Source organism: Halichoerus grypus, chromosome 7 (genome assembly GCF_964656455.1).
Source record: "Halichoerus grypus chromosome 7, mHalGry1.hap1.1, whole genome shotgun sequence".
In the NCBI taxonomy this organism is placed as follows: Eukaryota; Metazoa; Chordata; class Mammalia; order Carnivora; family Phocidae; genus Halichoerus; species Halichoerus grypus.
In genome coordinates this window covers 77053240-77080231 of record NC_135718.1, presented here as the reverse complement: position 1 = coordinate 77080231, position 26992 = coordinate 77053240, and the positions used below count along the sequence as shown (strand labels likewise).

General features: G+C 42.9%; 2 protein-coding genes and 1 non-coding gene across 3 annotated transcripts in view; 2 read left to right on the top strand and 1 right to left on the bottom strand.

Moving 5' to 3' along the window:
- The first annotated feature begins 625 nt into the window (after positions 1–625).
- On the top strand, positions 626–17005 carry LIPM (lipase family member M). Its single transcript, XM_036079338.2, has 9 exons — positions 626–781; positions 3451–3568; positions 6564–6762; positions 7606–7715; positions 10218–10354; positions 10734–10880; positions 11931–12002; positions 13200–13271; positions 16736–17005. The coding sequence occupies exons 1-9, from the start codon at positions 677–679 to the stop codon at positions 17003–17005; spliced, it is 1230 nt and encodes a 409-aa protein (XP_035935231.2). The 5' UTR covers positions 626–676.
- Positions 17006–17821: 816 nt separating this feature from the next.
- The window catches only part of ANKRD22 (ankyrin repeat domain 22), a 25657-nt gene continuing 16486 nt past the window's right edge, over positions 17822–26992 (bottom strand). Inside the window, exons 3-6 of the mRNA XM_036079341.2 lie at positions 24452–24559; positions 22223–22300; positions 20004–20102; positions 17822–19725 (exon numbers count right to left, since the gene is read on the bottom strand). Of these exons, the coding sequence (XP_035935234.2) occupies positions 19648–19725; positions 20004–20102; positions 22223–22300; positions 24452–24559 (363 nt within the window). The 3' untranslated portion in view covers positions 17822–19647. The remainder of the gene's footprint in view (positions 19726–20003; positions 20103–22222; positions 22301–24451; positions 24560–26992) is intronic.
- On the top strand, positions 24668–24740 carry TRNAK-UUU (transfer RNA lysine (anticodon UUU)). Its single transcript has one exon. It is a non-coding gene; the product is annotated as a tRNA-Lys (tRNA).

Sequence of the window (26992 nt, the reverse complement as noted above, 5' to 3'; positions counted from 1 at the left end):
CAGGTCATGATCCCGGGGTCCTGGGATCGAACCCTGCCTTGAGCTCCCTGCTCAGGGGGGAGCCTGCTTCTCCCTCTCCCTCTGTGTGCTCTCCTACTCTTTGTCTCCCCGCCCTTAAATAAATCAGTACAATCTTAAAAAAAAAAAAAAAAAAAAAGGACTGATCATTAAAGCCTTGGAATGTGGCTATAGAAGCTTGCAATATTTGCTGCAGACTTGGTATCTTTCTACCCTCCAAAGAAAGACAAAAACTAGGAAAAAAAGAAAAAAGATCTTCCCTGTGGTTCCTATTTCCTGATGATGAAGAACAGGGGTTTTATGGGCTGTATCATATGCACATAACTCCAGGTGGCATCAAAGAAAGTTTTACACAGCCAGGAGTTGAGGGTTGGTGACTGTGAGTTCTGGGAGGACTGGGAGGGGCCTGGTGGCACTGAGACATCCTGGGCCACGTTTCCATTCTGCTTCGAGCTCTTTCCTTCCTGTCAACCAAGATTGTTGAATTTGTTTCTGAATTTAGGGGAGGAATCCTGGACGGAACATATAGGAAACAGCTTTTAAAGCTGTAGATCCTTCTGACATTAGGATTAGTGGTGATACTGCCAGAAAAAAAAATAAATGCTGATGTTGGATCTTGCCAAAAATCTTGTCAAGAGTGTGGATTGTCTCACACAGAATGGAGATGCGGCTTCTGATTCTGGTGGCGTATTTGTTCCAAAGAAATGTGAATTCAGGATGTATGCCAACTAAAGCCGTGGATCCAGAAGCTTTCATGAATATTGTAAGTTGGGATTTTTCTGTGTTTGGGGGGAAATGAAGTCGTTCACATGCTAACTTGTGCATCTGTGTATTATCTGCATTATATATTATATTTCTATGTGGTGGTGATTTTTGCTAGCAGAGCATAGTTATAAATAAGCATGTTGTACTGGGAAGAATGCTAACCTGGGTATGTGTCAACCTTCGTCCTCCTTGAACAAATTCAGTAAACTCAGGTGAATGACTTAATCCCTTTGCCCCAAGCGCAAGGTAATCTTTCTTGGATTCTTCGGTTCATTCTACGAGCAGAGAAATCATCGTGGCATCTTGAGCCACACCCAGGCCCTTGGCAATTCCACTTTATCTGTGATTTTTATTCCTTTTCTACTTGCTCAGTCCTCCCTTCCTACTGTCAGGACGCCGGCTTCTAGTAGCATCTGTCCTCCATAACCTCTTTTGGACTGGGACCTCAGTTGACTGGCCTTGGTAAAATCTAGAGGGCCTCATGTACGTAAGGCTCATGAACGATGTGACATCTTTTTAGGTATCCCAGAGTGCTGGGCTTACTTTCAAGTTCTGGGTTGAGTTTAGGAATGCCCACCATATAGTTATACTTACCCCTTGGCAGACACGGTGATCGAAAGCTGTCAAGGTACGGCCCAGTATCATCCCCATTTTTCAAATCAAGGACCTGAGAATAAGGGGCTATAAGCAACTTAAGTTAGGCCACGCCACTGGCAGGTAGCAGAGCCGCAATTTAGAGCCGGGCCTGCCTGGACACAAAGCTCATAATTGTAACCAATGTGCAATCAACCCTCCCAGGTGAGGAGAGGCTCCCGCCAGCTCACTGGCCCTGGGAAGATCCCACACACATTCCTCTGAGTTATTGCATGGAGGCAATGTCTTCAGCTATAGGCAGAGCCGGTCTCCCCGAACCTCACCTACTGGGTGTGCCCAGCACTGGGTGCTGTTGGGTCTTCAGGAGCCCTAATACCAAAACCCATTAAATCAGACTCTGCCATTGAGTGTTTATGCCTGGAGAAGCAAAGTAAAATAGGAAATCCATATAATTACTGGGATACATTCGATGAAATAGAATACGAGTGGTTCAGAGCCTGAATGGGTTTGATTCTGTAGATGGATTTCTATGGATATAATCTATCCTATATTTCGGGATACAACTGGCTTCTTGCTTGTTTCTTTCTAGCTAGTGTTAATTGAGCACCTAACAGGCCCTTGATACTGCGCTAGTCAGTGAGATTCCAGAGAGATCTACGAATGCCAAAAGACCCCAGTTCATGGAACTTAGGGTCCAACAGGGAAAATAGACCCCCAGTTACTAATTACAAGAGCAGTGAAATCGAGGAAGAAAATGTAGATGAGGGGGACATAATCCAGGGAATTCAGGAAAGTTTTTCTGGAAAAAGATCTCTTAAGCTGAAGTCTGCAAATAAATAAGAGTTACTTGAGAAGGTGGGGGTGATTTTTAATTCTAGTAGTCACTGATGCTCATTGAATGCCTACTACATTCCAGGTAACCTAGTGAGTATTATATATGTGCATTGTCTCTTCACATTCCTTGCCAGAACCCCATGGAGTAAAGACCATTGCTATACCTGACTTGCAGATGAGTAAGTTGAGGAACAGGGACAGGTTAACTATTTTCCCAAGATCACATAGCTAGTTTGTGTTAGAACCAGGATTAAAACTCAAGCAGGGAGACCTCAGGGCCTTTCTCTTAACTACTATGCCCCTTTTCCCTTGCACTACACTAGGCATTTCACCCCTGGCTTTCTCCTCTCTCGGTCCTGTTAAAGCTGAGAGAAATGATTCCTTCCTCGGGGTGATGAGGGTGGGTGGGAATAGGGAGGTTACTGAAAAGATTTCTGAAGCTTCATATTTTACAAAGAGTTTCCACATGTTATGACTGGGTAGAGTAGAGGTCCTTAAACAGGGATCCATATATAGGCAACCAGGAATTGGGAACCCCTGAGAGTAAATAGAAAAAATGTGTCTGTGTGTCCATGTGCATATTCATTTTTATAGTTCCCCTCAAATTCCCTGAGGGATCCCTGACCTAAAAATGTTAAGAGCTACCACTCTTGAATCTGTGATTCTCAGAGATGAAAAGAATTGTAGGGAATGTGTGGTCTAAAGGTTCTCATAAGCTGTCCTAGGAAGAACGCCTCAATGGGTGCATTATAATTACCTGGTCCCTAACCTGAAATGAGCCCAGGAATCTGGAGGTTTAAGTGCCCCCAGATAATTCTGGCATGCACACAGGCTTTGGAATCAGTCTTCTGGTCTAGTGGTTTTTAAACATTACAGTGAATCAGAATTTCCAAAGGAGCTTATTAAAACACAAATTGCTGGGCCCCATCCTCAGAGTTCCCAATTCAATCAGTTTGGGTGGAAACTGATCATTTGTATCTCTAGCAAGGGCCCAAGTGATGCTGAGCCTTTTGGTCAAGGGCTCACACTTTGAGAACCATTGTTCTAGTCTACATTAAAGGCAAAGAAAGTGAGTACTAGAGAGGGCTGGCTAGTTTTTCTAAGATAACATGAGTAACGAGGGAAAAGATGGGACCCCTTTCTATATCTTCCAGAGTCAAGGAAGCTACTTGTTACTTTTGGATCACTGAGACTATAGCCATACAGAACTGAACTCAAAAGACACTGCTTTTTCCTTAGAGCGAAATCATCCAACATCAAGGCTACCCTTGTGAGGAGTATGAAGTTGTGACAGAAGATGGGTACATCCTTTCAGTTAACAGAATTCCTCAAGGCCCAGCGCAACTTAAGAAGACAGGTATGGTTCACCCCCATGCCATCCCAACATGGCAGCCTTCTCTATAGTAATGATTTCCTTGTGATTTGAGTGTGTAGAGGGGAGTCTGGGTTCTTGTTATAGACTGGGGCCCATTGTTTGAGCCAAAGATAGCTTCACTCCCCCATCCTCCCCATCAACACCACCCCATTTATCCCAAATATCCTGAATGATTTCAAAGAAACGTAACGTTTGCTTTAAAACAAAAAAAGACCTTCAAGAAAGGTCCATTTCTTGACCCTTTCTAGCACTTAACCCATTCCTCAAACCCCTCTTATATGGATATTCTAGAATATCCACTGATGGTCTCTTGAACAGACCATATCAACCCTTGCTCATGAAGAATGCAAACTCCAACACGGCACCCGGCGCCCACCCCTGCATACTCTGTATTCCCCAGCCAAATAGCACTTTAAGTATTTGAGATGTTGCTCAGCTTTTCACTGAAGTTTTTTAAGCATCAGGCAATAGATGTACATTTTTAATTTTCTGATACATTTCTTCAATTCATATAGTCCCATTTTTTGTATATGGGATTTTCAGCTATTGCTGGTTTTTGAAAAATATTCACATTCATTACCAATGAAAGTGTTCTGTATTCCTTTGAATACTCTAGCTCTACATTTATAGCAGCAACTACAGTATTTGTCATGAGTACAGATAACACAATTTCATACTATGTTCTTTCTAAAAGCCGGCTCTGATGGCTTGTGCTTTATTTGCATTAGTTTCTCTTAACTTCCACAATAATCTGAAGAAACTGCCACTCACAGAGGTTAAGTAACTTGTCCAGAAGGTCTATGCTAGCACTTGCTAGAATATCGCAAAACCCGCAGTCACATCAAGACCTGTCTGCCACTCTAGCCCATATTCTTAACTAGGACCAGAGACTGCCGGGCAAACGCTATCATCTTTGGCATAAACAAGCTTCGGGGTTCTGTTTTATTCCAGTTTACACGTGTGCAGCTTTTTGAAAACCAGCTTTTTTTTTTATATCAGCTGCATAGCTGTGCCTTCCGTAGGTCCAGCATGCTCCAGCCTCAGTGCATTTGAAGCAGCCCCTTGCCACCCAGTAGAGTCCGGCCCCTTATCCTGCTCCATTCCCTACAGCACTTACCACCTGGCAAGATAGGTAATTTGCTGGTTTATCATCTGTCTCCCCCAACCAGAATGTAAACTCACTGGGAGCTGGGACTTGATTTTGTTGCAGGCTATATACAGCCAGTGCCTAAAAAAACGCCACGCACATTCTAGGTGCCAATAAATATGTGTGGAATGAACGAGTGAACGAACGAATGAACGAATGAATGAATGAATTTTATACAAATAAACAGAGAGCCTGGAGATGCAGAGAGAACTTTTCAGTGAGCCCCACAAATCCTAGGAGGTAAGCAAGGCACAGCTCTCCCAAGCAATCGAATGACTGTGGTGGTGCCCGAGCTCACAGGTCACCTGCACCCCTATTCATGGATGGAGTTTCTATTCTCACATCCTGTTTACTTACGCTGTTCACTTATAGCCCCAGAGTTTGGGAGCTCAAGGTATCCATCCATCTGCCCTTTTGGTCCAGTTGGTGCAGAATACTCCCCTCTAGTGGCCAGTGTTGTTCCTGCACTCCTGTCGGCCTCTTCAAGGACCCAGTAGGTTGGGTTGTATCCCGATCCCCTTCGCTATAAAGAAAGATGTTCTCTTCTGTCATCACAATACATTCAGCAAGAGTAGAAATTAACATTGATTGATATTAGTATCTACTGCACAGCCCATATTCAAATGTTTTCAGTTATACCAGTCCTTTGTGTTTGCTTTTCTTCCTGGTCAGTAGTCTCATCCACGGTCATATGCCACATTTAGTCTTCATGACTTTTTGTCTCCTTTATGAACTGAAACAATTTCTCAAGTTTTGTCTCTTTTGACCTCTACATTTTTAAAGAGTTTTGGGGCAGTTATTTTATAGAACGCTCTTCAGTTTGGTTTGTCCGATGTTTCTTCATGATGTGATTCAGGTTATATACATTTTGGCCCGAATACGGCAGAAGTGAAGTTGTGTCCTCAGCATGTCACATCATGAAGCACGTGATAATGGCTTATTCCAATATTGGTGATATTCACTTTATTTAAAAAAATTCTTTTCATCTCAGCTTTATGGATATATAATTGGCAAATAAAATAGCATATATTTAAAGTGAACAATGTGGGGCACCTGGATGGCTCAGTTGGTTAAGTGTCTGACTCTTGATTTCGGCTCCGGTCATGATCTCAGGGTCACAAGCGATCATGGGTCCCTGAGACCCTGACCTGAGATCACGACCTGAGCCGCAATCAAGAGTCAGACGCTTAACCAACTGAGCCACCCAGGCGCCCCTAGACTCACTCATTCTTAATTTATTCACTGGGATACGATTTATAGCTATCATTATTTATTTTGAGTCTCAAATTTTCCCATATTTGGGCAGTGGGGGCTCCTTCAAGCTGGCTTGTGAATCTTTTTGACATGAAGGGCCCGTAATCATTAAACCATTATACATTATGGTATAAATATATATATATACATTATATATACATTTATAATTATGTAATATTTAATTATATTTATAATCACATAATTACCTTAATAATTAGACTATACTATGTCCTGGGCACTTCCAGTATTCTCAGTGGTGCCCAGACACACCGAGTGAGAGTAAGAACTACAGGAAGACAACAATGGAAGCCAAACTCTACTGATTCTTTCTCTATGCCAGGCGTTGTCGCATCTGTTCCCTGTGCGTTATTTTATTTAGTTGTAACAAAAATCCTGTTTTTCTGATGAGGAAATCAAGACACAGACAGGTTAAGTGACCAACTAATATAACTGATCTAACAAGCAGCTAAATCAAAATTTGAACACGGGTCTGTTGAACTTGAAAGTGCTTGCACACTAGAGGGTAACAAGGAAGGTGGAGAACATGTCTCATGGCTGAAATTCTCTTGCACGTAGGTCCGAGGCCAGTGGTGTTACTGCAGCATGGCCTGAATGGGGACGCCAGCCACTGGATCTTCAACCTGCCCAACAGCAGCCTGGGCTTCATTCTGGCAGACGCCGGTTTTGACGTGTGGCTGGGGAATAGCAGGGGGAACACCTGGTCTCGGAAACACAAGACCCTCTCCGTAGACCAAGATGAGTTCTGGGCTTTCAGGTATACTGAGTGGAGGCAGACACAGATGTCTTTGGGAGAACCCAGTAAAGAATATGGCTCCTAGCATTTGGATGATTTACTTTGGTTGGGTCATCAATATCCTACCAAGATAGACCCAATTGTTTTAATTTGGGGGAAGTAGAGGGAGGGACTGGGTTTCCCTAATAGAAGAATGGGTCTGGCTAATAGGGTGAGATGGTGGTTGGTGTCAGGTGGTTGAGAGAAGGTGTAGGTCCACGTCCTTGCAGATGCGTACCCTGGGACTAACTCCCCCCTGAGTAATGACAAGAACTGGCACCCCCAGAAAGAGATGAGATCAGGCAACATTAGAGATTTCGGGGAAACTATTAAGCCTTAGGGACCATCAATTTGGCTAATATATATCTCAGGGTCTTACAAAAGATTTTTAATGTTTTTATGTAAATTACCTATTGGCATTCAACCTGCTCTTCATCCATGTCATCGGAGAAGGGCCCCTGCAGCATTTTTAATCCTTTCTGTACAAATGAATTTGTACAGCCAGGTGTTGCTTTGCCAACTGTATAGCAGGACACCTTCACTAGGCGGTAGATCATGTGCTCAGTAAATATTCCTTGAAGATGATTATCGCTCTGTGATACTATCTGGAGAAACAGCAGGGTACAAATAGTGCAAATAGTCTGTGAGCCCAGAGGCCCCCATGTGTCACGGGTGGGAAACAAGTCCATCCTGGGGGTCTTGAGGGGCATGGTCACAAGCTGGTGGGGCTGACGACTCGGGTGCTTGTTTGTAAAGCCCAGGGGCTGCTTTCGTTGTTTCTGATTCTAATTTTTCACGTAACTTTGTCTTTTCCCCCCCTTATAGTTATGATGAGATGGCTAGGTTTGACCTTCCTGCAGTCATAAACTTTATTTTGCAGAAAACCGGCCAGGAAAAGATCTATTATGTCGGCTATTCACAGGGCACCACCATGGGTAGGTTCGATGGGAGCAGGTTTGTATAGTCAGGGATGTGGGCATATGGCGCTCGGCGGTGCCTGGGGTCTGGCACCCGACCTTCTCTCAGCTCTGGCCCTGACCTCTTCGGTGACTCTGAGGGCTATGGAAGTCGGGGACGAAAGTAGCAGAAGGAGCAAGGGCTCTCGAGGCAGACAGATGTGGGATTAGATCACATCTGGCTCTACCAACTCCTAGGTGAATGTCTTTGAGTGAATTGTCCAACCCCTGTGGTCTTAGTTTCCTCGTCTACAAAATGAAGATAGTAACTCCCTCGTAGGGGAGTTAGAGGTGTTCGAACTATTCAGGGACAATGTGGATCAGCTCTGTGAAGGCAGGGGTTTCGTCTAAGACACAAGTATAAGAGAAGTTTCTGGCACAGAGTGTGCACTCAAATAAATAAACATAAACAGTAAGCATGGTGGTCACATTACAGACAGGACGGCTGGCGGATTTCATTCAAGTCTTGTTCCTTCCCTTCTAAGGCCAATGTCTGGAATTTCGTGCTGTTGTCCTTTTACTTTTGGTGAATTTATGAGAAACCTTAACTCATCGCCCCTGTAGGATACAGGTCATCAATGGGGAGAATGGGAGTGGAGGCTGTGTCCTCTGGCTCTCTCTCAGACCAAAGGCAGTAGGAAAAGTGTTTGGCTTAGACCAGGACAAGGAAGGGCGCAGTGTATGTCATGGGGAGAAGGTTCTCCCTGGGAAGGCTGAGAGCACTCTTTACCTTCACCCTGAGCCAAACCCATAGGGGAAGGCCAGGGTATGGGATGCTGAGGAGACAGGTGAGCACACCCCCCTGGAACTCAGGGCAGGAGTTCAGTGGGCTTATTTTTATTTGGTGCTTTCTGGCGAATGAAAAGAGTCTGACTTTCACATTTTCCTCTCTGGATTTTCCAACAACATTAACTGGCTCTGGGGATGCCACGTCTCACCACACACTTGACAGAGAGCAAGCTGAGGTGTTAATCCCCTGCTCTTGCTCTAATGGCTAGAGGCCTCTGAGAGTTTCTTTGCTCTACACTCAAATTGTCCAGCTTGACATTAAGATAAAGGTGCTGATGATGAAGCCAAATGCCATTTCGAGAAGAAAAAGGGGGCAAAAAAGCATGGGATTCTTCTAGCTGTCAACCATGGAGCTCTTTAGATGGAGAACCTGTACTAACTTTGCGTAAAGAGAAAGTATCGCTGGGAGAAGTTAGTGAGAGTTCTCAAACTTGACATTTGAGAAGAGTTCTAATAGGGTCACCATCCAGTTGGAATAGAGTTTAATGGAGTTCCCACCCAATCCTACTGATGGTACACCTGGGAGAGCAAGAGGAACAAGTCACTCTTGGGCCTGCCTTTGCATGGGGCTAGCAAGCTTAATCATGTGGAGGGAAAAGTTGAGAAGGATGCATTCTTCATGAATACTCACTCACCCCCAGGAACTGGGGTGGGTTGGGGGGAGGGAGTCACGTGATACTAGTCTTCTTCTACCCCACTCCCCTCCCACTCAAGCTGCAGATATCAGCCAAGCTAGGGAGTGCAGAGATGTAGAGTATTTCAAATACAGTGACCACGCCCTGGCTTTAAATGATAGCCTTTTTTCTCGCCAAGGCTCCACAGGAATGGTCCCTACCTGGTGATAATTCAGAGACTTTCATAGGCTTAGAAACTGGGGCACAGGGCGCCTGGGTGGCTCAGACGGTTAAGCGTCTGCCTTCGGCTCAGGTCATGATCCCAGGGTCCTGGGATCGAGCCCCGCATCGGGCTCCTTGCTCAGCAGGGAGTCTGCTTCTCCCTCTTTCTCTGCTGTTCCCCCTGCTTGTGCTCTCTCTCTCTGTCAAAAATAAATAAAATCTTAAAAAAAAAAAAAGAAACTGGGGCACAGACTGATTTAGCCAGGGCCCCAGACCTGATCTATGACAAAAGTAAGAGTTAGGATCCAGTTCAGTAGACAACTTGTTTTTGAGATCATGTTACAGTTTGGGTTCCAGAAAAGGTAGGAATCAATGAGACCGGCAGAAACCCTGCTATCCCAACACCCATTTTATTACAGAACCTGCTTGTTACTGATCAACAAGGCGATTTCTCTAATTCTCAGTTCCGTTCACTGTAAAGTAGAGATTTGTTAAAAACACCTCACAAGAGTCTGAGAATTCAATGAGATAAGAACAACAAAAGTGCCCTGAAAAGTGTCTGGCACATAGTTACTTCTCTGTATATATATTTTCTCAAAGTCCATATTATTGGACTCAATAGTTTAATTCAATAATGCAGTGAGAACCTACTAGCTGGAAAAGATATGCCAGGTGTCGTAGGGAACACCGAGGTGTGTTGGCTACTGGTGTCTTCCCCTTCAAGGAGCTTATACTTTCCCAGGACAGTTAAGACCCAATTACACATAGTTACTGAAATAACTTGATAAAAGTACAGTCAGCATCTATGGGTTCTGGGATAGGCAATATCCACACTGACATATCTCTTCTCTTGTAGGCTTTGTTGCTTTTTCCACCATGCCAGAACTGGCTCAGAAAATCAAAATGTATTTTGCTTTAGCACCCATAGCCACTATTAAACATACAAAAAGCCCTGGTGCCAAATTTCTGTTGCTGCCGGATATGATGATCAAGGTATGTGACTCCTCAGATAATTCCTTGTCTGCATAGACGAGTCCTCCAACCCAATTTGCTAAGACATACAGACAGCCCCGACGTACAATAGCTCGACTTCATGATCTTTTGACTTTATGATGGTGCACAAGCGATACGCAATCAGTAGAAACCATACTTTGAATTTTAAATGTTGATCTTTTCCTGACCTAGTGATATTTGAGACAAACCTCTCTCGTGATGCTGGGCAGCAGCCAGAGCTCCCAGGTTTTGATTTACAATATTTTCAACTTATGATGGGCTCCATTATAAGTTTTGGAAGATCTGTATGCTTTTAAATTAGACTCACTTCTTTTCGACTCTGATGTAATGACTACGATTCCATGTCATATTTTTACAGGGACTGTTTGGCAGAAAAGAATTTCTGTACCAGACCAGATTCTTCAGACAGTTTGCTATTTACCTGTGTGGTCAGATGATCATCGATCAGATTTGTAGCAACTTCTTGTTTCTTATGGGAGGATTTAATACAAACAATATGAACATGGTAAGTGGGAGCCTAGTCAATTCTTAGTTTTCCAAAGCAAAGCGAGGAGTGAGTCTCACCTCCTGAGAGTGAGCTAATGCCAGGGGAGACTTATTCCATTTTCTTCAAATCATACTAACATGCAGAAAACACTTCAACACAGGCTGAGTCAAGGTTGACATAAGGGCATCGCTAGACATTGATGTCATAGACTTGGACGCGGAGAAGAGTGTGCACAACGATTTGGGGTTATACCCTTAGGATAACACCAGGGAAGGGAAGGAAGCAGGATTTGGTAGATTGAAAACATCAAGCCGTTATGCAGTCTCTGTGGGAATCTCAGTTGATGTGAAGATGGGGAGACCCTTCTAAGCTGTCCTAAGTTACAGTGAGAGGGTAGGTCTTTATACTCGCAGCTCAACCTGTCACTTGCTATAGATGTCGCCAGGGGAGACGCTGGGCAGGGCAGCTGTCTGCACCTGGGGTGGCCCCCCAAGGAAGCCTGATAGTGGGGTGCTGTCTGCCAGCAGCACCTCCAGAAGCTGGAGGAATATATCTTTCACTCCTGAAGATTTTTTCCCTTTTCTCTTAACAATATGATTAATCGCTACCATTCGATACGCACTTATTATGTACCAGGCTAAGTGATTCCCTGTAACAATCCTATGAGACAGGTATGATCAATAGCCTTCTTTTACAGACTAGTGTCCTGAGATTTAAGGCATTCAATAACTCCCAAATCGACCTAAAAATTGAATGGCAGAGGTGGGATTTGAATACAGACCCAATTCTAGAGCCCTCATCCTTAATTATTCTGGTAAAGTTTTTTAAAAGAAGAAGTCAGATGTCTAAAGAGAAGCTCTTCTCAGATGAAAAAATACAGGTGCCCGGGGATACACCTAGTGGCATTTCTTATTTATTGCGTGTGTGTATATTACTGATTCGTGAATAATTGCTGATAACTTGATGATATTCCTATTTCTCAATCTGACACCCTGGAGACGTGGTCTTGACAAGATGCATGTTTTGTGAGTTTTCCATGCCCCACAAACCACTCGTGTTTTGTTATAGAGCCGAGCAAATGTGTATGTCGCTCACATTCTGGCTGGAACGTCTGTGCAAAATATCCTACACTGGAGCCAGGTAGGAATGCTAACTCTGTTGTCTTTGCCAAGGGTCTCTGTGTATTTTGTCTGGAGCAGTCAAAGGATGTCCTTTTGACAGCCCAGGTGTTATTTCACATTTATTCCAAGATGGACAATGATCTTGGCAATGCTGTTTCGACCGTGAATTTGATCCAGAACACTGAATCTTTTCAGGAGATGGTGGGGGGGAGGGTTGGCCCAAGGAATCTTTAGTGGACCTTAAGAGTGTGACTTCAGATGAAGCTGGAGATCACGTTTCTATTCTCCTTTTCGGCTTCTCCAGCACAATGGTTAAGTGGTAATAAAAATGCGAAGAAGGCAGGACCTAATTCACAGGAGTCCTTGGGCTGCAGATTTCACCCGCAATCACAGAAGGGAGGGTCCCGATCACCAGTCACAGGAACTGTCTCTGGGGGCAGTGGGGCAGATCTCGGATCATCCGGAACTCATTCCAGGACAGTGTGGGTGCTAATTATTGCTTCACCTATAAAGAAGCACTGCGCCTAGTATTGCTCATTATAGATGATACTGAAGAGTGGTTGATTTGCTGTGGAAAGAAGGATGGAGATAAAGACAGAGAGCTAGAGCATAGTTAACCTTAGATTCTCAACTACTACAACCACAGACTCGTTGAAAAAAAAAAAAATGGAGGGCTCCTAATTCAAGCAGAAAGTTTTAAGCATACTGAGGGTGACCTTTAAAAATCATAAATATCAGTCCTATCTGTTTCTCTAACGATTTAGAGCCTAAATTGTTCCTCTAAGGTCATGGCTCTATTTGCGTGTGTGTGTGTGTGCGTGTGTACGGGGAGCGAGACTTTACAATCAAAAGGAAAGAAAATTCTGAATTGGACGAAATTTTGGTCACCTTCTCCCTGAATCACCACACGGCACGGCGCTAGGGGGCGCTCTCCCGTGGCAGCCTGCGGAGACAGCCACCTACACACAGACTACATCAGGGATGCACTTCCTGGAGTTGTAGGACAAGGTGGCAAGTGCGTCTCCAGTGCATTTTCCTCCCCGAAGGGGCCTTACTCGCCCTTACGCTCTCTCGAAGATTATCCTAACACCGAGTGGAAGAGCCTCCTCAGCTTTTGCCCTCCAATTGGCTTACGACTGCAGACTTGGTAGCACCTGCTCATCCCACCCTTATCCAGGGATGCATTTGAAGGCCATGTCAATTTGTTTCCTTTTAGGCAATGAGTTCTGGGGAATTCCGGGCATTTGACTGGGGGAACGAGACCAAAAATCTGGAGAAAGGCAATCAGGTAAGAAAATCAAACCCATCCTTTTGAAATAAATGGGAGGGAAGTTATAATGACAGTTTTTTGTAGAGGCGGGGATCAAATCTGAGTTCGGGCTTGACTCCATTTGAAGAGACAGAAGTTCACAGCTTTGCCAAGAGGCTTCCTGCTTTCATAACAGAGTAGGAGAACTTTCCTGATGAGTCGGCCGCCATGAACAAGGCACTTGGGCTTCTAAGGAGCAAGATGGGGTAGATATGGTGAAGGGAAAAGTGTAGACTCTGGTGGTCACTAGAAGGATCCCCTTAGGGTCAAAAGATAAAAATAAAAAACAAAACCAGGGATGAAGATGGCAGGGACGAGTTTGCTTCATAGCACATAAAAGGGCCTTCAGTGGCAAGTGAGTGTTGCTTGTGAGTCCTGCCTCCGTCCTACCACCTGTGGGGTCATGGATAGGCTGCTTTCATTCTGCAGACCCCAATGTCTTTATCTTTAAAAATTATTGGACTGGGGTGCCTGGGTAGCTCAGTCGGTTAAGCGTCCAACTCTTGATCTCAGCTCAGGTCTTTATCTCAGGGTCATGAGTGCAAGCCCAGCATTGGGCTCCAAGCTGGGTGTGGAGCCTATTTAAAATAATAATTATTATTATTAGACTAGATAACCCTTAAGAGTTCTGCTGGTCGCACTTTTAATGCATCTGTCATTTGCAAGGGAAAAATGTGAAAAGGTATTACATTATCTAGGAAAATGCACAGCCGATGCCCTAGAATAAAATGAACAGTTGTGGAGAGTCAGAAGTGAGTGCTATACTCTTCTGAGCATAACATCCCCACTGAAGATTATTGGTTAGCTTGTGTATGAATACAAACAAATGCTGACCATACAAACATAAAGCCAGAGGGAGCCACGGACAGAGGCCAACCCCTGAGAGTCTTGGATCATAAGGAACATCCACTCCCATACATCAGTCTAGATATAAAAGCCTAGGAAATCAGACAGACTGGGGAGTGCCCTGACCAGCAAACTCTAAGTCATGGGCATCAGCTACTTTTTATTAGGTCCTTCTTCAATGTTTCCTAATACATGTCTTTGGAGAAAGCATTCCGGCTCCGAGATGGTTTTAATTTATCAGCATTAATGTTTTAAATTCTAGAGAAAGCAGCTCAGGCAACGTAGGCCCCAGGAAAGAAAAAGAAAACACTCAGGCAAAAAAGGCATTCTAGAATCACAGCTCCTTAGAGTTAGACCTGAATTCAGTTCACCTGTAAAATGAGAAAAATACATGACTGGTGCCATAGAATATTCCAACCTTTCCTATCTAAGTTAGACCATGAAAGGTAACTCTGATCACCAACTTCCTATGTGTGTATGGGCACAGGGAGATTCCCCACCACCAACAGGCAGGTCTCCAGACCCCAGCTGGGTGCCCTATGATCTAACTCAATTCTGACACTATCCGTAGATAGCATCAGAGTAAGGGCTCGGTTCGCTAAGACTGCCCTCTAGTTCATATGCCAATCTCAAGCCCAGGTTTTTCCTATGCTTCTGGACCCAGGGGCTATACTCAAAGATTCTAACAGCCCTCTCCTTGGGTTCTATTAATTTGCCAGATTGGCTCACAGAGCTCAGAGAGACATTTTACTTACTAGATCATCCATTATTACAAAAGACTGTAACTCAGGAACAGCCAGAAGGAAGAGATGCAGAGGAAAGTGTATGAGTGAAGGTCAAGGAGTTTCCAGCTCTCTCCTAGCCGGCCTCTTTCCCCAAATCTCCACTTGTTCACCAGCCTGGAAGCTCCCCAACCTTGTTTAGGGTTTTTATGGAGGCTTCATCACATAGGCATTATTGATTCAATTGTTGGCCATCGGCAATTGAACTCAATCTCCAGCCCCCTCCCCTCCCTGGAGGTGGGGGGCAGCACTGAAAGTTCCAACCCTCTAATCACAGACTTGGCTCCACTGGCGACCAGCCCCCATCCTTTTTTGTAAAATTTTTTATTGTTATGTTAATCCCCATACATTACATCATTAGTTTTTGATGTAGTGTTCCATGATTCATTGTTTGTGCATAACACCCAGTGCTCCATGCAGAACGTGCCCTCCTCAATACCCATCACCAGGCTAACCCATCCCCCCACCCCCTCCCCTCTAGAACCCTCAGTTTGTTTTTCAGAGTCCATCGTCTCTCATGGTTCGTCTCCCCCTCCGATTTCCACCCCTTCATTCTTCCCCTCCTGCTATCTTCTTCTTCTTTTTTTTTTTTCTTAACATATATTGCATTATTTGTTTCAGAGGTACAGATCTGAGATTCAACAGTCTTGCACAACTCACAGCGCTCACCATAGCACATACCCTCCCCAGTGTCTATCACCCAGCCTCCCCATCCCTCCCACCCCACCACCCGCTCCAGCAACCCTCAGTTTGTTTCCTGAGATTAAGAATTCCTCATATCAGTGAGGTCATATGATACATGTCTTTCTCTGATTGACTTATTTCAACCAGCCCCCATCCTTAAGTCAAGTCCAAAAGTCACCTCTTTAACTTAACAAAAGACACTTTATTGGCTCTGGTCATTGAGTAAGTTCCAAGGGTAAAGAGGAGGTCTGTGCCAGAAATGGGGATGAAGACCAAATATATACTCCTTATTGTAAATCACAGTCTCAGGCTAGAACTCTAAATTCTTAGAAAGCCACAGAATCAACCAAGACTCCTAGGTTGAAGCCTTGGCTCCACGGTGGATTTTCTGAGAAGAATCGGGGCTCAACATTACTGTGGCAAGTTCTGGGTGCTTGATTAACCTCAGGGCTCAGCCAGCCAGTCTGATCTAGAAGCACTGCTTGAATAAGGGAGATCGTCAGTTTGGAATCCTAGATGACTTTCTTCAGGTGATGGGGGACTGGAGCAGGGGTCTAATCATTACCCCTCCCCACCCCCCTGCTCAAATGACCGGAGTTCTAGGGCCTCTGACTTCCCCAGGTTTTGAGCTTGGACTGCCTCAAGGCCTTTCTGTTCTCCCAGAAAGTCTCTGTGAAGACCCAGCTACCTTCTCAGGGGACTCCAATCTCTTGCCTTTCTCTCAAGAATCTCTCTCCCTCTGGCCTCATGAAATTTGTGAAATCAGCCTTTAAAAGGACAGGAACATTATCTTCCAAAGGCAACATATGTGTTAAATATTTATTAATAAGGAGAAAAAGAATTGAAAATTCATGCTTAAGGTGGAAAGCCACTTACATGGTTTGTCACTTAACCTCGTAAGTTGTTACAAGCGTCATCCCCATTTCCTAGATGAAGAAACTAAGGCTAACCGACTGTACCTTCAAGCAGGGGCTGAACAGACAACTCTGGATGGGGTCCTGTTTGGCTGTGGTGCCCGTGCACCTTTCTTCACAACACATGACATATTTTGACTCTGTTGACTTGAAATATAAATCGTGAGTTTGGAAATCCATATGTCACCGACAGTTAAAAACGATTCCTTTTTTCTAGCCAACTCCCATAAGGTACAAAGTCAGAGATATGATGGTCCCCACCGCAGTGTGGACTGGGGGTCAGGACTGGCTTTCAAATCCAGAGGACGTGAAGACACTGCTCTCTGAGGTGACCAATCTCATCTACCATAAGAACATTCCTGAGTGGGCACATGTGGATTTCATCTGGGGCTTGGATGCTCCTCACCGTATGTACAATGAGATCATACATCTGATGAAGCAGGAGGAGACCAGCTTCTCCCAGGGAAAGTGCGGGATCAGGCTGTGAAGCATCCGATACTGATGAGTCTTAGGATTTTTCAGGATTTCCAGAAATGAGAAACCTCCCATATCAGTAGAAAGGGGTGGGGAAGGGAGGGCAGAGATATAATACCCATTCCTTCAGAGTTCCTGTATTTGCCACTAAAACGGCCATTTAAATTTTTTTTAGCTAGTTAAAATAGTCATTGGGTGAACATAGGTTTCATGTGTTATATATTCTGCCATCCTGAAGAGCAGGTTTTACCTGACAGCCAGAAGTTAACTAGGACTCTTTATGTCGTTCAGGTAGACCCCTTTACAATGTTAACTTTTTTTCTAGAAGCCATATTTTTGGAACAGTCAAGTAAAATGATGGATTGGGACAGAGACAGAGGTCTTGAATGTCTGGATTGTTGTAACTACAACAAAATAAGCTCGACATTTTCACCTTATTGCCATAGAGACATCACGCTACCTCAGGAAGCTGAGCTGTTTTAGGAAAGAGAGAGAGAGAGATGGAAAAAGAACAGTATGGACGAAATATATTTTCAGCATCATTAAAAAGGGCCAAGTTTTATAGTTGAGTCTCAGAGGAAATAATCTGGTAAGATATTTAGTGACTTTTCCAGCAAGTACATTAAGCCCTGCATGGAGCACGTCTGTGTTTCAGTACCTAGTGCCAAGTCCAAGTTCATATGAGAGTTTACTGCCTGAGGCTACCAATATCTGGCCCCATTTTCCCCCTTCAAAAATTAAAAACTGGGAAGAAAGCTTTAGAAAGTCATGAGCATAATGACACAAACTGTCATGTGTTCTATCCTTTGATCTTGACAAGTACCCAGACTCATCCACAAATCTGGATTTATTTCTTTAGAAAAATGTTCAATGTTCACACAGTTTCAAAGATGACAGTTATAAATTACGTGAGTGAGAGTGTAATTTTGCAAACCAGATTGAAGGTATACTGGTGCGTGAAGTTCACTTGTTTATTCAATCCCCCAGAGTCACCTGCTAACTTCATTCAATGCAAATCTGTCTTAAATACTTTAAGAGACACTTAAAGGCTTCAGAATCTATATCTACACCCTACTACTTCCCTCACAAAACATGTACCTTAAGGCTCTGTACATAGTTCAATAAATACTCCTGGATTGGATTTTCATTAAACCCTTATTCTGTTCAAGGATGGTAAATCATTCTTTCTTAGACTGTTTATTTGTTACCACATATAGTGTGGCTCAGTCCATGTCTGAAGATATTAATGACTCAGTCTTGCTTTGCAAAATTCAATCATCTTTAAATGTGTTTATTTCTTTTCTGTCTCACTGACAAAGGACTTGAGAAATATTATTTTGATATTCTCTCTCTCCTCTAGAAGTATAATCCAGATACCATCACATCCTATTGCTCTATTTCTTGTAAAGAAATCCTTAGTCTAGATGGACTCTGAAAAACAAACTGAGGGTTCTAGAGGGGAGGGGAGTGGGGGGATGGGTTAGCCTGGTGATGGGTATTGAGGAGGGCACGTTCTGCATGGAGCACTGGGTGTTATGCACAAACAATGAATCATGGAACACTATATCTAAAACTAATGATGTAATGTATGGGGATTAACATAACAATAAAAAAATTAAAAAAAAACTAATGATGTATGGTGATTAACATAACATAAAAAAAAGAAATCCTTTGTCTAATAATTAACAATACTATTTTAAATTTTACCAAAGAATATAAACAGAATGAACAACCTTAGTAGCTACCTTGCATTCACAAGAGAATCAGAAAGATACTTTTGAACAAACATCTTGATTGTTTCATAATTTTGTTCAAAATCAAAAGCAAAATGTTTAGAGGTATGCTGATTAAATTGGCTCTCTGGAGGGATGTGTGGGTGGCTCAGTAGGTTAAGCGTCTGCTTTTGGCTCAGGTCATGATCTCAGGGTCTTGGGATTGAGTCCTGCATCGGGCTCCTTGCTCAGCGGGGAATCTGCTTCTCCCTCTTCCTCTGCCCCTCCCCCTGGCTGTGCTCTCTCTCTCTCTCTCTCAAAAGATTTAAAAAAAAAGAAATTGGCTCTCTGGAAAGAAAAAGAAAAAGCTCTGACTTGTAGCATTTGCCAATTACTGTGGCATAAATACTCCCTCCCCTGACGACTGATGGATGATTTTATTGACGTTGTTTCACCAAGTAAATATTTACATATGAAGCTCACCTCCCATCCCCCTAACATATCAGTCTATACAAATACGGATACTTTGAATCTTCCTCTTACTACTCAAAAAGGACGGAGAGAAAGAGTTGTCTTCTGGGCATGATATCCACAGGACAGCCTCTTGGTAAGAGCCACACAGCTGAGAAAACCGAACCAGGTAACTCTGATCCTCTTCTTCGGAAGAGACTGAGTTTGAAACGTCACCTTTTTTTGGACCAAAATGGAGGCTCCAAGAGCTTTAGTGTTTCTCCTAGAAGGATCGTGACCATGGTGAACTCCACTGGGCAAAAGAAAATTCTAAATACAAAGCTCTTCCAAAATGTTAACTATGGAAACCACCATTATGGTTACCAAAAAAATCATAGCATCCAGGTTCAACGGTCCACAGACCAATTGTCCAAAATGGAGATAGAATCCAGTCCTTTAACTTTTTCTACTTCTCCATGCAAGGCCACAAAGATTATGATGCTTTCCTTAGCATTAATTCAATCTGGGAAAACTTTAATCTCCGCGCAATATCCAGGGAACTCTCACCACGCTGAGGAGAAAAAGAAACTAGAGTTATTTATCTCCCATACAATCCAACGTCAAAGCAAAAGGTCTAGCGAAGAGTCCAGACTGACTGACTCACAGGCTTGGTAAGGGCTTTAAATGTCATTCGGCTCCAACAGTAATAGGATAACTTCATTGCTTAATGAGGACAATTCGTTTTGCTGTTAACAACATCAGAGGCAATTAATTCACTTCAATACAAAGTTGAAATGAGAAGATGATGCTGCTGGAAGAGACCTCAGACAATGGTCCGCAGATGCTTACCTTGTTCTTGATCATGGGGTCAGCACGAGCTTCCAGCAGCAGAGGAATAAGGGTCTGGTTTTTCATTTGGCAAGCGTAATGTAGCGCCGTGCAGCCATCCTGAAACAGAGGACCGACACTGCGGCTCGTCAGTGGGCTCCACCAACCCTAGCAGGTGTCGTGTCACATCTCACAGCCTACAACTAAGCAAACCAGTCTGCAAACCATCTATGCACAACTACATTTCTCGTACTTAACACGCCTTTCCCGCCTCAACGTGCATATAATTCATGTCCTATAAGCCATTAAGATCTTCCTCTCTCATTTTCTGTTCCCAGCTTAAACAACGCTACTGCCGAATTATCTCAGGGATTCTTGGTAGGATTCCATATGTCTGGGCGATGACCCCTTGATCATCTTGCTGTCTTTTCTCCTAACGGGTCCCCTCATGGGCCTTTTTGCAAATATCATCCTCTGTGGTTGTTGATTAAAGTCCCCACAAGCTGAAGAAGGCAGCTGTGCTCATACTGTCCTAGCACAGTGAGAGGATCAGCGCAGCTCTATGGAGAAGCCGCCCATACAGGTTTCCTGGAGCTTGTATTCTGTGTTCTAAAATAGTGGATCTGCTCTGTTGGTACCAATTTAAAACACTAACTCCAAGTGATAAGAAATGTACAGCTAGGATGTTTGTGCCCCCCAATTTTGCTTTTCAAAATGCAGCCAAGCAACCGTGGCTTTGGTATGTGGACAAAATATCAGACCTTATTAACTCTTCTGAGATCATAGCGAATAATGTTGCGATCACTCATTTTTATTAAGTGGTGAGATGGTAAGTGGAAGATCTGGCGCTGAATGTTCCCATGTGAAATAAAGAGTCTAATTCCCTAAAAATACAATGCACCACACCACTTAAAGGTGGAAAAACGATCTGAATATTCCGTTTTAGAAAAATGGCGGGGAAGGTGTGTCTGCGTGCATATAGGGGCACACGAGTGTGCCTTTTGAATTTAAATGAGAAGACCAAGAAAAATCTTCAACAAATCTTTTACCTAATCTTTAATAACATCTTACTTAATACATTTCAAAGTTATCTACAGAAATGGTGGAGCACAGTAGTCATCTACTCCAATTAATCCAAAAATCCTATTTTAAATAAAAGGAAAAACATGTATTTCATAAACTTATTCTCTTGTGTTCTCCCCCCACACACATACACACATGCACACACAGGCACATGGAGCTACCTCCATCTAAACATACAATACCAATATAACCAAAACTAAGACGATGTAAATAATGAATAGAAACAGCGATGGGCACATTTTCTCCATCACAAAACAAAACGGTAACACACACGCACGCACACAGATACACACAACATAAAATGAATTAGGGGCCACAAAGAAAATATTGGTTCTTTTCGACTCAAATTTCAACTTGCCTACTTTTTCAATACAGAATTGGGAAGTCAAAATTTCATCCAATCAATAGAAGCAAATAAAAGTTCGTACAAATAAACATTTGATCCATTTATGATCATTTAAGCGAGGAAGAGGCGTGCAGGGGCGAAAGGTGAAAACAAAACCTGATATTTAGAAACAGGAAGAAGTTAGGGGCTGCCGCTCGGCGGTCACTGCCCTCAGCACCACCTGGGCTCTGTGACCTTGATCCTTACTGATCTAGTTTACAGATGGGGCCTCTCTTACAGGTGGGCTGGGAGCTCGGCTGCAGCGGCTGGTACTCGCTGAGCTTACTAAGCGCCAGGCACACAGCCTTGCAAGATGGGCGCTATCAACGTCCTCACTTTACAGGTGAGAAAACCAAGAGTCCAGTAAGTTAATGCCTGGCCACAACACACACAGACAAAAAGTGACAAGCCTAGACTGACATGTAGGCATTCGGCCTCCAGCGTCTTAACTACGGAGGATGGAAGTTTCTTAGCAGAGCCTTCATTTCTCATAGCTTCTCACCAAAGGGGGAGCGGTTCTTTTAAAAAAAAATGTCCTCTCACCAATAAAGATTTTATTCCCGTGACTTTAGTGGCAGCATCTAAACCACTTCAAGGTTGCCTGACTAGCAGTGAAAAGGAAAAGAAAGAAAGACAATGGAATATAAAGAAAGCAAAGGAAAATGTAGAAGTGTCTAGGAAAATAAAGCAAATAACTTTGTAGGTGACAAAGACATTGCCTGCAAAAACCATTTTGAATAGTCTTTCAAAATGACTACACACACGAACTTACACAGTCTTTGGCATTCACATCGACCCCAGCATTGAGCAACGTTCGGACAAGAGCCTCATTCTGCTTGGTCTTTGACACCTGTTACAAACAGCAAGTACAGAAGAGGTTCATTGACGAAATTTTTCTCCATCTTATGCCTAGACTACTCTACTCAACAGGATTTATTTTAACCCCAACATGTCTATACATCTATGCACCTTTCTTAAAATTTCCCCCACCTCCCCGCCCCCTCCAATATCAGTCAGGTAAAGCCTGGGTTCTCAGAGTGCCGTCCTGGGATAGCAGCATCAGCGCCCGGGAAATTGGAAATGTAAATTCAGGGGCCCCATGTTAGACCTCCCTTCTTTGCCTGGTAAATCCATCTTTAATATCCCAGCCCAAGCCCCTCTTCCTCCAGGAGGCTTTCCCTGACCTACCCGGCTGGGTGAAATCTCTCTCTTCTGGGAGAAGATCACCTCCCTGTATCACCTACTTTGTAGTAATTTTACATGCGTTCTGTGGTTATTTCATTAATGACCCATTCTTCACTACTCTCTAACTCTCTCGAGGACAAGGACTACACCTGTTTGCTTCCCCACCGCATCCCTCCCACCCAGCAGTGTGTGCACGGAGTGGGTCCACAGTAAGTATGTGCTGAATGAACGAACAAAGGAACGAAATGAACGAGACTCCTCAGACATCCACGTTTCCTGCCCAGTCCCGTGAGATTCTGACCACAGGACAGTTTGAGCATCCCCCGAACATCCCATTGCTTTAGGGAGCACAGCTCTCGAAGGGAAGAGATGGGCAAGTCCTGAAGGTCATCCCTTTTGCCTTGCAGGAAGCCCCACCCACTTTCCTTCTTTCTTTGTAATTCCCTCCCGCGTCAACGTGGAAACTGCCTGTCTCCTCCTACCTTTCTCTGAAGTAACACAGTCCTTTCTGGTCCCTTCCTCTAAAATGTTCTCTTACGCCTTGTGCATCACAAATGTGCAGTTTCCGACCCCATGAATAAGTAGGATAAATTGCGCAATCAGAGGCGGTTATTCATTACCATCAGTATTTTTGCCAAAGCCTCCAGCTTTTAAACCTCCGACGGTCTTAGAAAGCAAGGTTGTGTGTCAACAAATTCTGAACGAGTCTTGCTCATCACCCTTGTGATCGTTTTGGAAATGAATGGTAGGTCCCTCGCCCGCCCCGAAACTACAAATACACCAAAGCTCTGTACTAAATACGCAATTAATTTTCAAGAACTTTTCCAGGATAGAAGCAGATTATGTGTTTATCAGGGACTTATGTTTTCTTTTTCCCATAAATCCAAGCATCAAAATCGGCACGATCATATTTAATTAGAGTTCCACAAGTTCTGTGACATTTAAATACCCAAGGAGGTAATTACACTTCCAACTGGCAGACTCTGTTCTGAAGCCTCTGGTAGCAAAAGTAACTAACATGCATGGTCTATTAGCTACAGAGGGAAAGGAGCTTGGTCATTTAATTGGATTAAGTGACACATCTGCTGAGTCATCTCTCAACGATGGAACCGGACTCCAGGGAACAAGGTGGGAAAAAGGGAATGAGTCAGTGCAAAGCTATCACTCAATTTGAAAAAACAAAAATAACCATCTCAAGCTTCATCTTCTACTCATAAAATGAATGCATTCCTACACCAACTATATCTTTTGTTATTCAACTCTGTCAAGGTAAAATGTTGGCTTTAAATTCTCTATAAAGATGTTCCGTGTTTCTCAACTTCTGGCTGCAAATCTCTTGGGATCTGCTTTTTAACATACAACAAGGGCAGGTCCAAAAAAACCAGAAACTCAAAGATGTGTACAAAGACACAAGCTCTTTTGACCAAAAAGGAGAAAAGACGTGGCAGGGGAATTTTTTTTTTAATATTTGGGATTTTCTGCTTTCTTTGGATGATTCTTAATCAAGATTAACTGATTTTTCTAAAAAACATCGCACAGATGATTTTACCGCAGATTAACCTAGTTGGCTACCTTTCTTCTCACTTTCCTGCAATCCCGGCATTAAATAGATGTTGGACATGTCATTTTTTTTTTTTTAGAAATAATTATTTTCTCTTATTCTTTTTTTTTTTTTTATGTTATGTTAGTCACAGAATAAGAACCAGGGGCTTATTTTGTTACTGTTTCTCCACATCCGACTGGCCCAGCAAAACTTGATGAGTCATGCTGTTGATCTCCTCCCCGTTTACCCTTTGATCACACTGGTGTTACTCACCATGAGGAAATACCCAATAAGCAGAACGGGCATTAAGAGGATAATGAGTAGGTAATCAAAGAAGGTAAATTTTTTCTTCACAGCGTAATGCAAGCAGTTTCTCTCTTTCTGAAAATTAAGAAAACAAAATAGAGAAAATAAAGAAATTTTTTATTAATATTTATTTCAAATTTCATATTTTCAGATTACCATATCAGAAAGTTTCATTTGTGGGGTGCCTGGCTGGCTCAGTCGGTAGAGCATGCGACTTTTGATCTCAGGGTTGTGAGTTCAAGCCCCATGTTGGGCAGTAGAGCTTACTTTAAAAAAAAAACAAAAAAACTACATTATTTTTAAAAAAAGGTTGGTTTGTGCTTTTTATTTTTATGGTACCCATGGCAACTCTTTCTGTGGAGTGTGTCTGATTAATAAGGCCACTTCTCCATTGATGGGAATGTCAAACACAGTATAATCTGAAGATTCTCAGGGCGCCTGGGTGGCTCAGTCAGTTAGCAACCAACTCTTGGTTTCGCCTCAGGTCATGATCTCAGGGTTGTGGGATCGAGCCCCACGTGGGCTCCGAGGGAAGTCTGCTTGAGATTCTCTCTCTCTCTCTCTCTCTCTCCCCTTCTGCCCCTCCCCCCTCATGCACAGTCTCTCTCGAAAATCTATAAATAAATATTTTTTTAAAAATAAGATGGATTCTCACATGCATGTTAGTTTTTTGGGGAAAAAATACATTGAGATAGAAACATAGGACTGAATTCAGTGTGAAAAGCTATCGTTATCCCTGACACATCTCTGGTATACAATTATTCATTTTGTGGTTTGTTTCTGGGAAAATCTTAACCATGTGGCATATCTTCCCTGTTCGTACATGCATACATACAGTGCTGGAAGAATGGAAATAAGTCAATTTAATTCTTCAAATATGTGACTATTTATCGGGTGACAGACTTAAGCTTCTAGGGGCTGTGGGGGGATGTAAAGCCTCATGGCCTCATAATCAAACAGAGGTAGACAGAAACAAACACAATAAATATAATGCAAAACAGGCCATGATGATTGGAATACCAACCAAATCAATGGGAAAAGAGAGAAAGCCAGAGAGAAAAGAGACGTTAATTTCAACTTGGGGGAGGCACAGTTCTTAAATAAGAATAATTTTTGTTTTTTTAATATCAAGGTAATATGCTCTCTGTAAAAATTTTGTAAACTAAACAAGGATATAATGACAGAATTTAAAATCACCCATTATCATAGCCCAGAAATAATTGTTGACATTTTGGCTGTAGTGTCTTCCAGTCTTTTAAAATGCATTATGTGGGGGCGCCTGGGTGGCTCAGTTGGTTAAGCATCTGCCTTTGGCTCAGGTCATGATCCCAGGGTCCTAGATCGAGCCCCACATCGGGCTCCCTGCTCAGTGGGGAGCCTGCTTCTTCCTCTCCCTCTGCTGCTCCCCCTGCTTGTGCTCTCTCTCTCTCTCTCTCTCTGTCAAATAAATAAAACATTAAAATAAAATAAAATAAAATGCATTATGTGGAATTTTAAAATGTGGGATCATACTGCATATGCAAAATCATATCTGCTTTTTTTCAACTCACATTTAGAATTCGTGCGTTTTCCATGCCATTTAAAACTTTTAAACATATGACTATAATAGCTGCATGTCTTTCTATTGAATGGAGCTATTCTAATTTATTTAACCAAACCCTATCTGTTGGACTTTCCAAGATTTTAACTTTTTATTTTTATAAATTATGCTGCTTGGACATCCTCATTCATAAAGCTTTGTCAACATTTCCAAATTCATCCTTAGCAAAAGTTTCTAAAAGTATAATTGCTGATGTGAAAGGTATGAATGCTTTTCATATTGTATTGTTAAATTGTGCTCTGGTAAAATCATAATGATTTAAACTTCCTTCATGATCAACACTCAGTTTCCTTTTTTAATCCTGGTCAATTTGACAAGCCAAAAAAAAAAAAAAAAGGTATATTTATGTTTTAATTTAATTTGCTTTCCATAGAATTGATGTTCTCTATTAGGCATGTGCATATGAATTGCCAGCAGAACTGTGTGTTTTATTTTAAGGCCTTTGTTTATTTAGTACTTCTGAAAATAAGTCCTAAACATAGATTTAAGAAATGAGAAGACACTGGTTAAATTATTACTGTGCCAAGATTAACATTGGGGGAAAATTAAGAAGATTAAACATTTAAAAACCATTAAAAATATTTTAAAAACAGAAAATGTAAGCCCAACCCTTCTTGTGATAATATCTCTATTTTTCTAACGTATCCCTCAAGTCCTTTCCAAGATGTTCATGATTACCAGAGGATCCCGGCAGGCTGGCTCAGGTTCTGTCCCTTCTCGGGCCGATCCCTGTGTTGACCAACATCTCCTGCCCGCAGCTTCCGAATAAGTGCGTCTCCCGACAGAGGTCATGAACCCACAGACATCTGTCTTTGTCACTCGCACTCACCGCAAGCACACACACCTGGTTCCTCAGCTCTGAGCTAGGGACAGCGTGTCACACTCCACTAAGCTGCATATCTGTGACA

Excerpts from the sequence above, each read along its gene's own strand:
- LIPM (XM_036079338.2), top strand. The coding sequence starts at position 677 with ATGGAGATGCGGCTTCTGATTCTGGTGGCGTATTTGTTCCAAAGAAAT. Across the intron at positions 3,569-6,563 it reads AGCGCAACTTAAGAAGACAG|GTCCGAGGCCAGTGGTGTTA; the intron begins GTATGGTTCACC and ends TCTTGCACGTAG. Across the intron at positions 6,763-7,605 it reads GATGAGTTCTGGGCTTTCAG|TTATGATGAGATGGCTAGGT; the intron begins GTATACTGAGTG and ends CCCCCCTTATAG.